The sequence below is a fragment of the Hippoglossus stenolepis genome, chromosome 16 (genome assembly GCF_022539355.2).
Source record: "Hippoglossus stenolepis isolate QCI-W04-F060 chromosome 16, HSTE1.2, whole genome shotgun sequence".
In the NCBI taxonomy this organism is placed as follows: domain Eukaryota; kingdom Metazoa; phylum Chordata; class Actinopteri; order Pleuronectiformes; family Pleuronectidae; genus Hippoglossus; species Hippoglossus stenolepis.
Genome location: NC_061498.1, coordinates 1993889 through 2010206, shown reverse-complemented (window position 1 = coordinate 2010206; position 16318 = coordinate 1993889). Strand labels below are relative to the sequence as shown.

Sequence of the window (16318 nt, the reverse complement as noted above, 5' to 3'; positions counted from 1 at the left end):
AGAGGCTACCCGGAGGCTCGGAGCCACGGGCCCGGCCCAGCGGCCCAGAGATGGAAGAGAAATGTGGAAGATTAGGATCTAATTTGGAAGAAGGATTTATCCCAGTGTGACCGCTGACGTCCCTGAGACCTGAGATCACCCTGCTCAACCGGCGACCTGAAAACTCACAAACAGTTTGATATTTCCATGCAGGATTATATAAATAATGTGTTTTCAAGCTGCTTCAGGCTTTAACTCTGACTTCCACCCAGATTGATCATCAGAAGAGAGAGTTACTGTATTCTTCCCTCTGATTTTTCCATTTCTGACGGAGCCAGGGTTCATATTCATCAAATCTCTGAATCTGACGGATGATTCTCTCGGCTTGTTTCTCACTGTCACCCGATGTTGTTACTGTTCATTAGCAGCAACAGAGGGTCAAACCCGTTCCATAAATCTTTCTCTGTCGTAGTGATGATGTAAACAACATGTGCACGTTCAATCTGGTGGCGCCTCGGTTCTCCTGAAGCCGACGACGAGCCGGCAAAGAGCTGATTATTATTGCTGTAGACAAAGAGTTATTTATGACTATTATAAATAAAGCTCCTTTCAGACGAGCACTGAAAGTCCAGGCATTTTCCTGAGGGGATGAATGTTGAGAACACAAATGTCGGAGTCAGTTGTTAAACATTTAAAATGTCCAACTGGTGATGATTTGACCCTTGATCCACGGCAGGTCACAAAGGTCAAAGGTTTGGTTTCCCTGGAGCAAAGTTTCCTTTTATTACGGGGGATGTTTTCTGCTGCACATTTTTCTTTTTTGTTATTGTTTATCGGAGGCTCTTCTCTAACATACTGGTGGTTTGACGCCATCAGAATAAGAAAATCCTTGTGCTCCACAGAAAGAGTGAAAATAGAAAACCTGAGACAAAAGGACGTGACTGATTTATGTGACTGTGTCGTAATGTGGCATCATGGAACGAGACAAGTGAGTTTTCATTGTGCAGAAACAGGCGGAGGAGGAGGAGGGAGTGGAAAGGGGAAAGAAGGGTTTGTTGAGGACAATGGTTGAACTTACCAGGGTGTGTCCACTCTGCTCTTACCTCATGCTCTCACTGTCTATTCATTCATTCCACACAACAGCCACAACACGTCCTCTGTGGAATGAGAAGATGAGACTTTATATAAACACACATCGGGGGGGGGGGATTTCTTTAGATGATGCAACTCATCCGTTCGATGAACTGGAGTAACGTCTCCGTCAGCTGCACCCGTCATCTAGCAAATGTTGTTTTTATATCATTTTGAACTCACTCTTCATTAAATCCTCCGTCTCTTCATGTCATTATTTAATATTCAGTAAGTAAAAAGCTGAAAGATCTTCTATCAGAATCAGATTTATTGTTACAGACTTAATAAACAAGAGCAAACTGTTCTACACAGTTAATAGTAATGATAATAAACTTTATTTGTGTAGCACCTTTCATACAAGAAATGCAGCTCAAAGTGCTTTACATACAAAATAGATAAAAATATAAACAATGTTCAAATGTAATTCATATAAAAGAACAGATTTTAAGTAACATAAGAACATGTCAACGTGATATTTAAAAGAAAAGATTCTCATTATCCATTACTTTGATCTAAAGATGTAACACGATCCATTACTTTGATCTATTACAAGCATTGATCCATAACTTTGATCTATTACAATCATTGATCCATAACTTTGATCTATTACAAGCATTGATCCATAACTTTGATCTATTAAAATTGATCCATTACTTTGATCTACTATTTGATCTTTTTACAAGCTGTTACATCTCTTCTCAATCTCAGTTTGTTTTCATGTGAGTCAACAACTTCCTGCTCAGTCTGTCCCCAGATCTCTGCTGTAACTTCACTTGTCTTCTGTCCAACACGTCGACGTGTGACTTCCCTTCTCTGTGGATTATGTGGAAGGGATTCGTTTAGAGGCGAGGAAGACGAGTTCCTTGATGACGAGTCCTGACGACAGGAAGTGGTGTGGGTGGGAGGAATGAGTCATCCAGCATCGCTCCGTTGGGTTCAGGTTGTTGCCGCTGGTGCAGAACCGACTCCAGCAGCATCCCCCCCCCCACCCCCGCCCTGAAGAAGTGATGACGTCAGAGCCGTCACACTCTCTCCTCAGCACCCCCTCACAGAGCTCTGTCATGGTGTTGGATGAACTCAGGGCAGGATGGGATTCAGTCATATCACAGACAGTGTCTTCTTGTGTTTGGCCCCAGTTCCTCTTCAGCTGTGGAACCTTGTCACAGCTGAAGACTGAGTGAAACCCAGAGACTGTGTAAAGTGAAACCATGGAGATGAACTTGGTTTCCAGGAAATGTGGGAACATCACGCAGCCTCGAGCTTCGTTTCCTGGACAGATTGGTCTCTACCTCGCGTCGTCTTTGTGAAAGTCTGTCCCACGGCTGCTCTGCTCCTCATAAACAAGCTCCTCGTCATTCGAGTGCACTTAGAGAAAAGATAGCAGCTCCGGGAGACTCGTGTCATTGAGGTGTTGTTGGTGTTTTCTGTTTTGTTCGTGTTCTGAACATGTGAATCGTCATGAAGGACGCACAGATAGATATTACCCCCCCCACCCCCATGTTACTGCAGGAAATGACGCAGACGAGCTTTTAAAGAAAGCTTTTCTCCACCCTGGTGTAAATGGATTTGTTCATGTAGTTATTGGCTCTAATTATGTGAAGCAACAGATTACAGCTGCTACATAACTGCTGCACTTTCTTATATAGTTTTTGTGTGTTTGTTTGATAGCGACATTCATGAACATTCGTATTAAGCTGCTTTCAGAGCTCTGGATTGTCTCCTGAAGTTCTCCAGAGGAGCTGTACGTGAGAAACCAAATGTCCGAGTGAGAAGCTCCAGACCTGCTCTGGAGTTTCTCCTGCCAGCGCCCTGTAGTCAAACCTCCAGAGCATGTTCCAATGAGCCGGTGTGAGAACAAAGCACTTGACAGTTCAAAGGTGTCCCAGTTCTGTTTCCTCATGAGTCACAGTTTGAGATGAACAGTGGGATGTGTGGTCCATTCCAACATTTACCTCCCTTCACTGACATGTGGAGCATCGAAATGGAACCAAACAGAACCTCTAGTAGTTAATAACATTATTTATTGGAGGTGGAGAAGTCGACACAGAACCTTCCACATAAAACAAGCTTAAGATGTTTTCAATATTCAATAAACAATGTTTTTTGCAGGATGTTTCAATGATGATCTGATCTTATGTTACAGGTTTAGGTTTAAGGATCTGGGTTTTGAATAATTTACATTAATAACAATAATAATAGTAATAATGATCGGCAGTGCTTTCAAACTTTGAACAAACAATTTAATTCCCATCATCAGGTCTTGAAGGACACACAGTGGAATATTCCCTCTTGGTCTCTGAGGCTATACTGACCTCTGCTGGTAGATAATACAAAATCCAATTCACACTGGATGGATGCATGGTTTTAAATATGAATTAATATTTATTGGTAGGTTTTATAAGAACAAAATCTAAAAAAAATGTATTTCCTATATGAAGTATCAATTAAATTTATATTTTGTACCTATACTCTGAGTGGTAATGAAAGACAGACTTCACGAGTGTGTGACCTTTGCGAGAATTCCCATCAGAGCACTTTTAATCTCGAGGTTGAAACTGTATATTGAAATGATCACAGTAAAACTCAATTCACAGAGAATAAAAGAGACAATTTATGACTGAAGATTGTCTTTATTTTTAACTGCTGAATAAAACAGTGCTATAAGATATTAAAAAAAAGCAGATTTGACACAAGATACAAAGCAGAGATAAAAGAGCCAGACTTTTTATTTGTTCGCTGTAACTACTGTAAGATTGTTGGTTCTATTGATTCCTCTTCCTGTAGGTGCAGCTCTAGCGTGGTAGATATGTGAAGTGTTGCAGCAACAGGACGTCCAGGTTCAGGTGTTTTCCTGTGACGGCTGTTCCCCGTTGATCTGGCCGGACTCCCAGCGCTGCCACAGAGGAGCCTTCTGACCTCCGGCTCGCTGAACCTTTGGCTCCTGCTGTGGGATTAGAGGAAGGAGCAGGCTTTAGAAGATGAAGACGCAGATCAGCTCCTTGTTCTTGTGTCTCTCTGAATTTGAATTAAATAGAAACTGCATAGAATGTAAAGAACTCACAAGATCAATTTCAGAACTGTACTAATCCACGTATTTCAGATTAATTCAAGTCTGTTGATCTGGTTTAGAAAGCTGCGGAATTACAGCAAGAAATAAAAAACTCAATTTGAAGCTGAAACCTTATTCTGGATCCGGTGAAGATGCAGACAGAAACGTTTCCGTGACCCTGAACTGGTCAGAATATCAACACACATGCGAACACGCTGGGATCCGACCAGTTCTGTGCACAAAACACATTTGCAGTTGACACATCACCTGCGACTGCTCCGATTTCTGCTGGTCTTTCCTGGAGGGCGGTGGCCAGACGCGCTCCAGTTTCCCCCTGGACTGTTTCCTGACGTCTGCAGGACAGGAAGTAGCAGTGAGACGGATGATATGAATAAAAAAAACACAAGATTTTAAATAATTTATCATTTCTCACACATAATTAGACCAAACCTCATTTTTTGCTTTAATGTTTCTGGCTCAATTCCCCCAGTAACTTCAACCTTACTCCCAAGTCCAGTCGTGTTTCACAGTATATTATTTTGTGGGGGTTTTAAAAAAAGTGCATCCACTGTGTCGACCTTCTTTTGATAAAGTAGCTCCAGGAAAGTTTTGCATAGCTCAGCCAAAAATCATCTTCTGAGATAATGATACTGCAGCTATTCTGCTATTTACTCTTGTTTTTCACCGTCAGTGCAAATTCCAATGCGTTGTTTAATAATCTCTTCACAGCGACTGGTCATTTAAACATCTGCTATCAGGCTCTTATTAAACATAATCCTATCAAATTGAGCAAAAGGAAAATGAGGAAATAATTTCCCTCTTTGTATCATAATTATCAGATTGAGTTTTCAGTTACAGTTTCTTTAGGTTTGAACACCAAAGGTTCTTGTTCAGTAAAAGTTCTTAGTTTGGGTTCATATAGAATCTTTAACACTATTAACCCTGTTAGAACTTCTCCTGTGTGACTCACTGAAGATGTGCAGGAGAGGAAAAGCCCTGAATAACCAAATTGGCAAATATCTTAGTTGGCTCCTGACACCGGTTCTGTGCCACACTATGAACACCCTGGTGTAAACAGCCATAACGGCTCGAGGAGAAAAACCTTGTTGGCATCTGTGATCTTTATTGTACTGTGTTGTTTGTCATTTCTCATTTCACACGTCAGTAGGGAACATTCAATATTTATTCACGGTACAATTGACGTCATCGTTGTGATATTTTCCGTGTTAAAAGTCACTGGATGTCGCGTGTGGAGTCACCACCGTGTATTGGTGCCACACGTTCAGTGTCGTGGACGGTCGGGACAACACTGAACACTTCATCCTGGAGGATGTGTCATTTCCTGTGGTTTAGCCCGGACGCTTTGCTTCGCTGTCGCATGCAACTTCCTCCTCTTCACCTCGAGTCGACACACACACATGGTTATCGAGCCAGTCACAACACGAACACGGTGCCACATAATGACAAGCTGCCCGGCTGAGTGCTCGGTTGACTCAGGTCCTAAAGCTCTGCTGCAGGGTTCAGAGGCAGCCGCAGCAGACGACGCATTTCAATGAGACGCAGCCACCGTTTCCCGTCCTTGGTCTTTTCTGCAGGACGACAACCGGCCCCTGGTTCGAGCTGGAGCGCACACAGCAGCCCTCACGCTGGCACTTAGCCCACCGGCATGTGCTGACTCACAGGAGAGCGACGTGCCCTTAACCATCAGGGACAGAGTTGACACTAAGTTGTCGATAAGACTGCGTGGATAACGCGGTGTGAGGCTAATGTGGAGAGGCATTCATTAAAGTGCTGAGGCCGAGTGTCAGAAGGCTGAGATGTGCTCTGGATAAAGATCTAAGTGAGACTGCGATGACACGTACTGGGGCTGACGTGACGCATCTTTTCAACCTGATGACTTCTTTAAACTCTTAATTAGTTTGTCTTCAAAAGTTTAGTAACGTTTATCACACGATCAAATCAAGTTTTTACTGAAGTAGTTGTTTGCGAAGTGTTGAAGTTAAACAAATTAACCTCCTTGGTTCATAATCAAGTAACATGACCAACACAGCATTGTGTGTACGACTAGTTTAATCATCACTTCTTTGATAGTCGTACCTTTAAATGTATAATATTTACCTTTTGAAATGTTGGAGAGTGGAAGTATGATGGAGGACATGAACCTCAGGGCTGAGCTACATGTCCTCCATCCCTGATGTGCAGGGTGGACATGTCCCCTTCACACTCACCTGCTACAAGCGTCTTTGTGACTCCTGACTTCTCCTCGTCCTGGCTGCTCGACCTGTCCTCTCCGTACAGAGTGCACCTCTGTCTGCGAAGCTCCTCCTCTCTCTCTCGGGCCTGTCGGATGTCCTTCTCCACCTCCGGCTGCAGAGCCAGGGCTGGACGCAACTTGAAGAAGGGGTTTCGCTGGAGGATCGGAGATTCTCGTCCCTCCCTGGTTTTGCTCCTCGCCTCAGCAGCGGACGTGGAAACATCCGAGCTAATGGAGTCCATGCTTCTGCACAGGCGTAGATGCTTGTCTTGTTTTGCGTAAGGGGACAAGCGTGTTTTGTCTCGTGAACCCCCAGTTGGGCTTTTGGATCTCAGGTATTCAGGACTTTTCTCTATCTTCTCAGAGGTTTCAGATTCGTGAAGCCTGAGGGACCTTTCCAGGGAAAACCTCTCTAGACTACACGTGCGCTCCAGCACAGAGGGATTAGCATCACCTCTTATTAGTGTGGTGGGATGTTTCCGGAGTCTAGTTGGACCCTCGGGGTTCTCCTGCTGGAAAGCCTCAAACAGCAGCTTGGTCTCCTCTAACTTGCGGATCTCTTCTTTGCTGTACCCTCCTGGGATCTTCCCCTGGTTGACCAGCACCAGTTCTCTCTGGATCTCCTGACTTATCTCCTTCTGCATCTTGTGCTCAGAGAACTGCCAATCGCTGCGCTGGTCCACCTGGGAGGGGAGTGGCTCAAGCAAGATATTGGTCTTAAAGGGAATCTCCAGCACATCTGGATTATCTGTGAGATTGAACACAGCTCCAGATCTCTGCAGGTTCTGCTTGGCCTGGTTTTCCTCCTGGATCTGTTTCTCCACGGAGGTTTCAGCAGCTGAGAATCGGTGTTGGGATGAAACATTGGGGTTTTCATGAGGGTCGATTGGAGACAAATCTGCCGGCTCCCATCTGTCACTTTGATCATCATGGGAGTCATCAGCCTCTTCTGCATCGTCGGACATTGTGGACAAAGACACTCTTTCTTTTTTACTCTCGCTCTTTTCCTTCTCTGTCACATTCCCCTTTGCTCCCTCGTCCACAACAGAGTGAATTCTCTTCTCTTCCATCTCAGTTCCATCCGTCAGATTCACTTCTCCTGGATCCACCTCTGTCTCAAACTCCCCCGGTTCCTTACCTCTTGTTTCTTGGGCCACCTCCATCATCTGTCCATCCTGCCGTCGCTGCACCAGCTGCAGACGTTGAAGCAGTTTCTCTCCCTGTTGGATATCTGTTGCTATTCTCTTGCTGCCGTCTCCCGTCTCTCCCTTTGTCGTCGTCGTCCCTTCAGAGACTTCGGAGGTGGGCTGTTGGGACACTTGTGTTTCGCTGCTGCCGCTCTCTCTCCTCACCCAGGCACTCTTCGTCAGTTTATAGCTCAAAGATCTGGTGTCAACGTGCTCTTCATCGCTGTCGGTTTCCTCAGCAGGAGTCTCTGGTACCTGTGGCTGACTGGTGTTTGGTCCACTGGGCTCTGAACCATCATCTTTCCCAATTAGACCAGGTAGCGTTGGTACATCTGTTTCCGCTCTGTCACAGTCAACATTTTCTTTCACTGGTTTTGAGTCTGTCTCCGTAAGACTGCAAATATCCTCCTCGGTTTCCTCCCACATCACAACATCCCCAGCTTCTTCATCTGATTCTTTCCCTGATGTCTCATGGCAGGTTTCCATCAGACAGCCAGTGTCCTCACTAGATGTTTGGTCTTCATCAGTTGGTGGCGTGAGGACCTCGATGTTGGACAGTGATGTGGCGTCCATGCACTCCTCAGAAGTCTGTGTCTTTGTGGCTATTACCTCATCCACCTTGGTCTGTGCTGCCATTGACTGCCTCTCACCATGATGCCAGTCTAAGCCGCTGGGATTAGCTCTATCTTCTGTGGCGTCAGTTGCCCCAGTTGAATGGGTCACACTGGAATTATTTACCATTCCACCTGTGCTGCCCTCTGCTGGCAGCAGAAGAGCACTGGAGGAGGGAGGAAGAGGAGGTGGTGGGATGAAGACATCATCTGCGCCCTCATCATCCATCACGCCGTAGTACCTCTTGATCACTGCACGGGCTTTGGTTTCACCTTGGGGATTCTCACCAGACGTCCCTGATTGGGCGTCGGTGTCGGGGATGGAGGGACGACCGTCGTCTCTGGAGACGAGACCTGGGTCCATGGGGACGAGCTTCTGAGACACTATCAGCTGTTTCCTCTGTGATCCCCTTTAATTCTGCCCTGTTTTGATTCAGATGAAAAGAAAATGTTACTGAGGTTGATAGTTTAATTAAAAAAACCTGCTTTTGCAGAATTGAACCAGCTTTTACATGAAGATTATTTTAATTATTTAGATGATGAAATAGATATTCCACATTCCGTCATATCTGCCGCTGCAGCCTCGACGACATGGACAGAATAAAGTAAAAGGAAATTTCTTTTGATATTGTGCACATTCATAATTCAAAATGAATGAGCACAGACCAGTTGATCCTGCTCCTTTCTGTAATTCAGCTTTCCCACTTTGTAACCCGGCCTTTTTACTTGACACCAGTTCTTGTATTTCTCTTGAGCAGAGCCTTCAGCTCCCGGGTTGTTCTGGTGACTTTCCTCCCGGCTGTGGCCGAGCACCGGTCATTCTGCTGACAAAGGGAAAGAGTAATCAGCTTTGCTCGGTCTGTTTTGGGACACGCACCAGGTTCAATATCCGCCTGCCCGGTTGGACCCAGACACACTCGTCATCTCCAGAGTTTTCCTGTCAGAAGCAGTTTTTATTGGTTGTTACATCCTGTTCTCGTCTGGTTATATCACTGATCAGCCTTCTATCAACAACTGTACCTAGACACGTGTTGTGTGTAGTGAGTCACAGAAAGCACGGAGACACTCTGCAGCCTTTTCCAACACGTCTCCTCCTTAATTGAAAATATCGCCTCTGCTTAATCTGGGTTGCATGTGTGAGTCTATATTTACACCTGCATTCAGGAGCTTAATGCCAGCCGCTGCAGTTTGGGATTATCAACATCAGCACCACCATATTTAATATCAAGCTTATGAGCAACAAGACAGAATAAAGTGGCTTAAACGAGCTTAACCTGTTTATTCCACCTTCCAAGGAACATTTACTCCTTATTGTCATGTAGAAGGTTCTTGTGGATTATTTTACTATTCAAAAAGTATTCGAATACTTTGATACGATTTGATTTTGACTATAACACGAGCTCCTGAGTCTGTGTTCCTGTTCCTATTGGAGCTCTATTCTTAAAACCTGCCAGAGAGAGAGAAGTGTAACCGGGAAGTAAACAAGTGCAAAGGTCCAAACCCATCATGCAGAAAAGTTTGACGGAAGAAGAAGAGACCCACCTGCTCGTAGATCTGCGGAACATCTTCTGTGTGTGATGACCTCAGTGGAAATATGAACGATCCGGCTGATGATGCAGCTGATCTGCTTAGCAGCTGGACTTCCTGTCCTCTGTGTCACGTGAGCAAACAAAATCCTCCTCAGTTCAAATCACCCACAGAGACAATGTAGTGACATGTCTCGTTAATGTCACGTTCAGCTGCCGATAGAAGAATTTAAAGGGTGATTCTGGTATTTTTGGACCTGGGCCCCATGTTTATCAATGTCCAAAATACAGATTCCAAAAGGCCCAGGTTGAAAAACAAAGGAATCACCCTTTTAAAGTTATAATATTTCCACACTAAGCTATAGAAAGTGAAGTAGTGAAGATCAGTCCCATGTTGTTACTCATTATTAGTGCAGTAACTGTGAGGTGTTAAAGAAATCACACAATACATCAGCACAATTATATATATCTTTAATAAGCATATATTCCAGTAAACAACCACTGTAATGAATCAGGTTTATACCAGGTCACAGTGATACCATATAAAACACGTCAGTAAATAGGACATAACCCAGATTGTAGAAATATGAGGTCACATCAAACCTTCAGAAACGACTCATCTTGTCCTCAGATGTTTCAGATTCTCTTTAATCAAGAATGAATTCTCTTGTCGAGGGTTAAAAACAGATGATGTCACACCTTGTTAAGATCTATGAGTCAAATTGTGATTTGTGAATATGGGCTATACAATTACATTTGATTGATTGATTAATTCAATTCAATTAGACCATGATTAATCATCTTAATGCCACAAACTGCAGATTCCTTCCTCTCCCAGTCCTCTTTGGTTTTTCCATTCCTGGAGGAAGCACCTTTAAACATATGGAATAGTTTCTGGCTCTTAAGGCATCTGACAAAATCCCAATGTAGAGAGAAAGAAAAGGTCACTTGAGGTGAGACGCAGCTTCACAGCTGCAGGAGGGCATATTGAAATGCTCAACTTTGTCCACCAGGGGGTGGAAGTGGATCTTTAATCACGCCTCTTAAAAAGTCTCTAAACATCCCGACGCTCTGGTTCTTTGACAAAGTGAAGGGGTCCGAGCTGAGGGACAGAACCACTGGGACCATGTTGGGCTCATACTGGTGTGCACTCAGATAAATGATCATTGAAGCAGCAGTGGTGTGTGATACGAGGCACAGTGGTTTGAAACATGTGATCAAGTCCAATGAGTCTTTCTCTTACATGACGGAGCAGCACTTGCAGGTCTTGGGCTTGGATGTGTCTCCTATCTCTGCTTTGCTGGGGGACGATGGTTCACGCAGCCCTTTGTCCCCGTCCTCTCTCTGGACTTTAGCTCCAGCTCCTTCCAGGTGAACGTCCAGAAACTCCTTCTCCGCCTCCGGCTCTTCTGCCTCGTTTGACTCTGACGGAGTTGAAGCAGCAGTTTCAGGTTCTAGGACGTATTCCTCTCCGTCCTCGGTGATGATGACTCGCTCCGCAGTGAGCATCCCTTCTTCGCCCTCTTGGTCGTCACCTTGGCCAGATGTGGCGTCCGTGTATCCCAGGAACAAAAGAGTCACGGGGCCGTCCTTCAACCTCTGATCGTCCACGTCCTCTATTCCCACGTCTCCAACTGCCAGGATGTCATCTCCTTTACCGCTGTCCTCTACGCTCGGCGCGTCCTCGAAGTCGTAGCTTCCGTCTAACTGCACGTTGTTGTCTTTAGACGCGGCGTGATGGGTGGACAGAGACGGGAGCTTTTCCTTCGGGATCCCGGAGGCTTCGACATTCCCAGTCTTCACCTCCGTCATGATCGGAACGACTGTGACTTCGTCCAGCAGCGCTTCCATCCCGACCCCGTCGATGACGCTCAGGATCTGCCCGAGCTCTTCGGTCGAGGGTTGACCTCCTGACCCCCCCACAGTGTGGATGCTCTTCCTGCCGTCGTCGAACACAGTGTGGACCCTCCCGGCCCCGGCTGATGTGGGAGCCACAGATCTGACGACGGTGGCCCCCGTCTTCGGGTCCCGCTCCACCTGCACCGTCAACATTCCCATGACTGAAATACAACAAACAGCAGAGCTCAAATTCAGATGAAGTATGAGAGGAAAACTACCCTCAAGGCTAAATAACAGATAAATACGGATTCATTTGTGAAGGTGAAAGGTACAAAGGTTCACGCCGGGTCACAGAAACACAGCTTCGTGTCACTAATGTGAGAATATAGGGACACAAATACAGACGGCACAAAAAAACTAATGAGTACAAAATGACAAAGTGGGTTAAACATAAGTGAGGTTCGGCTCAGTCGCTTCGTTAAGTCGTACCCTGAAGGCGGAACGAGGACAGAACCACAGAGAACAAACGGGTCATTGTTTGCAAGAGAAGAGAAAAGAGACATAACTGAAAATCGTATATATTTCATGTTCGTTGGTGAATATCATGAAACTCTGGGACATTATAATAAATTGCTGCGGTGGGACGGATGGAGGCGTCGGTGTGAACATGATATATTAGATGTTAAGTCACAGTCTCACTGAGCCTCACCTGATCGGCCATCGTCGCCACTTTCATGAAACATCCTGTTCGCCATTTGAATGGAGACGTAATCATCAACCTCTTCACTCGCTGAGGAGGAAAAGCACAGGACTGTAAATACAGATGAGTGACTTCAGAATATCTCAGACCCCAACGAACCAGAGTCTGAGCGTCAGTGCTTTTACTTTGAAACAGGTACAGGAAGTGTCTTACTCCACAGTTAGAAGCTCGTTAACACTGAGTGTAAGTGATCTCAGGCTCGACTCCCACGGGCCACGCTGCTCGAACCTGATATCACGAACGCCAAAGTGAAAAGCGAGACGTTCCCCGCGACGCTCACTCGTCCACTGTGACTTCCTTTTGGACTTTTGTTTACCTGGTGCAGGTCAATATGGGCTCAGAAGAGTTGGAGTAAACTTTTGCCCTCGTGGCGCTGTTGTGTAATCGAGAGGATTTTTTTTTTTGGTACAGTCAAAGTAGAGCTGTTCCTCAGACATGGCTCCATTCTGTCAGCCCGAGTTAACTGACTGTTCTTCAGGCTGAGATTTAGTTATGGTTCATTATCATCTGTCAAGACATAATAGATTCTGGGACGACACAGTCATGAGGGAGACAAAGAAGAGACAGAAGCTGATGGTGAACTAATGGCGGCTTCTTACCGCGTGTGTCGGCGGCCGCCTGTGGGTAAAGAACAGATAAGTGTCAATGCTCTTCATGGTCGAACACTGCGTCAGCACCGAGTTCTAACTTCTAACACAAGCCTCCCTCACAGTTTATCCTCAGAGTGTCACAGCGAGCGCAGTCATTTCAGACATGCTGTCGGCTGCCAAGGGTTGGACTGAGCTAAATATATATAATACGGTACATTAAAAATAACAGTGAAACATTCTGGTTGAGGTTAAAGGTCACATATTAATAAGCTCATATGTATATATGACTGTATTTCTATGTAAAGTCTATGGTTCATGTACTAAGATGCTCGATTGATTTAAGATGAGAGAAGATCAGAGAAAAATCCACTGCTGCTGTCAAAGTGAGAAAAGAATGAAATAGGGAATAAAAGTACACAAATAAATAATAAAATCATAAAATATTGTTTATACAGAAGTAAAAGAAAAGGTTAAAAGTTTAAAACGATATATTCAGGGTTTGTTTTCGAGTGGAAGAAATCAAACTGAAAAAACACAGATAATATTCATCAAAAACAATCAGGTCATTAAATTCAGGGAAAACTGAGGCAGTGAAATTATTCAGTTGTTGTATTTTTTATTCATGATACATAATCTGAGGTGCACAACTCATCCCAGTTGTTTGGGGAAGTTAAATGTTAAATGTTTGTAGTAACATTTATTTAACGGTTGCCAAAGCACCGGGGGGGAGGAGTCAGGAGGCCAAACTGAATTCTGTTTGCATCACATGACCTTTGTTTCTATATTCATTCATGATTAGTTTGATTTATTTTCAAAGTTCAGCCCTGGAGGAGAGTTTTGCTCTGTGTGTGTGTGTGTGTGTGTGTGTGTGTGGTGGGGGGGGCTTCACAGCCTCAAATTGATTTCAGGCTGTTTATGTTTCCAACCTTATTAAGCGAGAAGACACAGTTATAGTCGGACGTTTCTGTTCACTGTGTGTGTTTCTATGTGTGTGCGTGTTTGTCTCCTCACTGTTCTCACAGTCACATCTGCTTATCTCACCTGATAGTGGCTCTGTGCTCCGGCTGCAGCTGCACAGTTCACACTCTCTTTGTTTTCTTCCTCAGTCGCTTGCTCCTCTTCTCTGGCATCAGCTGCCTCCTCTTCCTCCTCTTCGTCCCCGGGCGTCTTTTGACTTTCGTTTTGTTCACTGTGACACACACACACACACACACACACACATACAAATATGCAAATTACAGCTCAAATCATAAATGATTCAGAGCGGTGGACCAGGAGTAGAGAGACGCTGTGTGAGTGTGTGTGTCTGTTTGTGTTCGAGGCAATAATCCGTCACAACATAGCTGCTTCCTGTTTGATGTTGTCATGCTCGATATCGACGTGTATCCCTGATAAAAACATGCACTCACTGCTACACGGCAGATTTGTGCATGTTTGCATTGTGCAGAAATCAGTGTCTGAGCCTTACATATGATTTTTTGACAGTACGACTTCCATTAGTACAGTATTGTCCTGGTAAAGCATCAGAAGGTGTAGAAGCATCGTCTGTACCAACTCTACTCTTTTCAATAAAAGCCGGGGAAGTGTTTGCATCAAGTCTCAAAGCTTCATTTACTTCCATTGCTGCAGGAAAGATGCAAGTTACTCACTCCTTCATTCGTTTCAAATAATAATAATAAACTTGCCCGATGTGCAGCTTCAGATCTGTGGTGTCTATCATCCCCTCATACGGAGGGTGGGGCCAGGGAGGAAAAAACCAAACAGATGTGATACTGATAATATCTTCATCTCCTTCGGGATCCAAAACTCACATTTAGTAGTAAAAGACGACGACGGAGGCGTTGATGTATCTTCAGGCTAAACTCAGTTAACTGCAGCAAAGTGTCGCTGCTGCACAAACACACACACATGCCCCGAGGCAGTGGGAGCTCGGAGGAAGCAGAGATGTGTTTCTTCTTCTCCGAGGCTGTTGCAGTTTGCATGATGCAGCACTGAGCTACTGACCACATGGGCTGTACTGGTTGTTATGGTCATCTTTAAAAGGGCGTGTCCTGCTGGGAACAGTGAGGTCGTTAATGGGATACATAAGTGAGGAGGAGAAAAGGGCTTTTTACTTCTTCTCTGTCATCACCACTTCCTCCAGGAACGTTTTGATTAAGTGTGTTTCCTTCTGGAGGCCGGGTTGAGCTCGTTAACGACTGGATGTTTAAGTTTCAGGACATGTTAACTGATCTGAGAACAGCTTGTTCATGTCAGAGCGACTCCACCCGTGAACACTTGACGTCAGCTCGTGAGCAGCTCGGCCAAAGATGTGACGAGAGGGTGGGACACAGCGGCGGTCAACATTTTTAACATGAAGCAGCTGGAGGTAAACAATGAAAACCATCAGGTCACATCCCAACTTTCCCTTTTTCACATTTACAAAAGAGCTCAACGACACTTTCAGAACGTCTCTGGTTCCAGAAGTAGATTTCTTATTCCTTCATCCATCGACGTGTCAGAAAATCCTGTTTTCTGTCGTATATTTAGTGTAACGCTGAACCGTCCGATCGTAGCTGACATGATGTCTGTGGTTGTTGTTAACATCTCCATGGTAACCGGGAGCTCCACCAATCAGAGGCGTCGCTATTACACCTGAGGATTGTGGGTAGTGTAGTACTTCTCCTTGACGTCATGAATAAAACACGTTTTATAGAAAAACTTGTGGCTTCTACAGGAGAATATAACTTTGTTTCACAGTCTCGTAACTTGTGGTAAATCTGCCTCGGATGGTTAAAATATTATGGCTGATAATCAAAACCTCTTTTCAGATAATAAATGAGATTTTAACTAAATGAGACAGATCCTGACCTGTTTCTGTGTCGTCTTCATTCACCGTCCTCAGCTTCTTCTCTTCTTCCTGCTGTCGAAGTCTCTGCAGGTGAAAATGATCCTTTAAAACTGAAATAAAATACGTGAACACTCGGTAAAAACTAATAAAACTGTGGGTTTGTTGAGTCTGTTTGAGTCCGGCCCAGCCTGTGAATCTCTGCTCACTCCTTTAGTCTCACTTTCCTGCTGCAGCTGCAGAAAGTGTCACAATCATCAAACTCCATCAACAAAGTCACGGCTTCGCTTCAGATCACACAGAAAACACAACTTATCTAACTTTCTTGTAACTTCATCACTACACACGATCACTTTCTGACGAGTCTTACCTCTCAAAAGCAAAATGTCTTTTAATTTTAGTCCCCAAAAAAAAAAACACTGAAGCAACTGCTGCACTTTCCCTGGTCTGAGAGTTCTGCACTTGTGATGGTGGGTTACACCCGCTTTTTAATACAATTCTTTGGTAACACCCCTCTGCAGTCATGTTCCCCGAGGACAAGGACGTCTTCTGTATGAAAGCAGAG

The 16318-nt window shown here is 44.7% G+C and overlaps 2 protein-coding genes across 10 annotated transcripts; both read right to left on the bottom strand.

Annotated features, from left to right (window-relative positions):
• Positions 1–3720: 3720 nt before the first annotated feature.
• LOC118123542 lies at positions 3721–9876 on the bottom strand. Of its 6 annotated transcripts, none has more exons than XM_035180996.2 (5): positions 9754–9874; positions 8878–9032; positions 6388–8634; positions 4427–4512; positions 3721–4054 (listed from the first exon to the last, which is right to left on the bottom strand). In XM_035180996.2, the coding sequence occupies exons 3-5, from the start codon at positions 8573–8575 to the stop codon at positions 3950–3952; spliced, it is 2379 nt and encodes a 792-aa protein (XP_035036887.2). In that variant the 5' UTR covers positions 8576–8634; positions 8878–9032; positions 9754–9874; the 3' UTR covers positions 3721–3949. The 6 variants fall into 6 exon arrangements, with proteins under 6 accessions (XP_035036887.2, XP_035036886.2, XP_035036891.2 ...); XM_035180995.2 differs by having other exon boundaries at positions 8878–9035; positions 9754–9851; XM_035181000.2 differs by having other exon boundaries at positions 3721–4051; positions 8878–9035; positions 9754–9851.
• A 315-nt stretch (positions 9877–10191) lies between these two features.
• LOC118123544 (paralemmin-2) lies at positions 10192–16318 on the bottom strand. 4 transcript variants are annotated; one of them, XM_035181002.2, is made up of 6 exons: positions 16124–16318; positions 15777–15840; positions 13968–14115; positions 12936–12954; positions 12286–12366; positions 10192–11797 (listed from the first exon to the last, which is right to left on the bottom strand). In XM_035181002.2, the coding sequence occupies exons 5-6, from the start codon at positions 12329–12331 to the stop codon at positions 10977–10979; spliced, it is 867 nt and encodes a 288-aa protein (XP_035036893.2). In that variant the 5' UTR covers positions 12332–12366; positions 12936–12954; positions 13968–14115; positions 15777–15840; positions 16124–16318; the 3' UTR covers positions 10192–10976. The 4 variants fall into 4 exon arrangements, with proteins under 4 accessions (XP_035036893.2, XP_035036894.2, XP_035036892.2 ...); XM_035181003.2 differs by lacking the exon at positions 12936–12954 and having other exon boundaries at positions 15777–15858; XM_035181001.2 differs by lacking the exon at positions 12936–12954.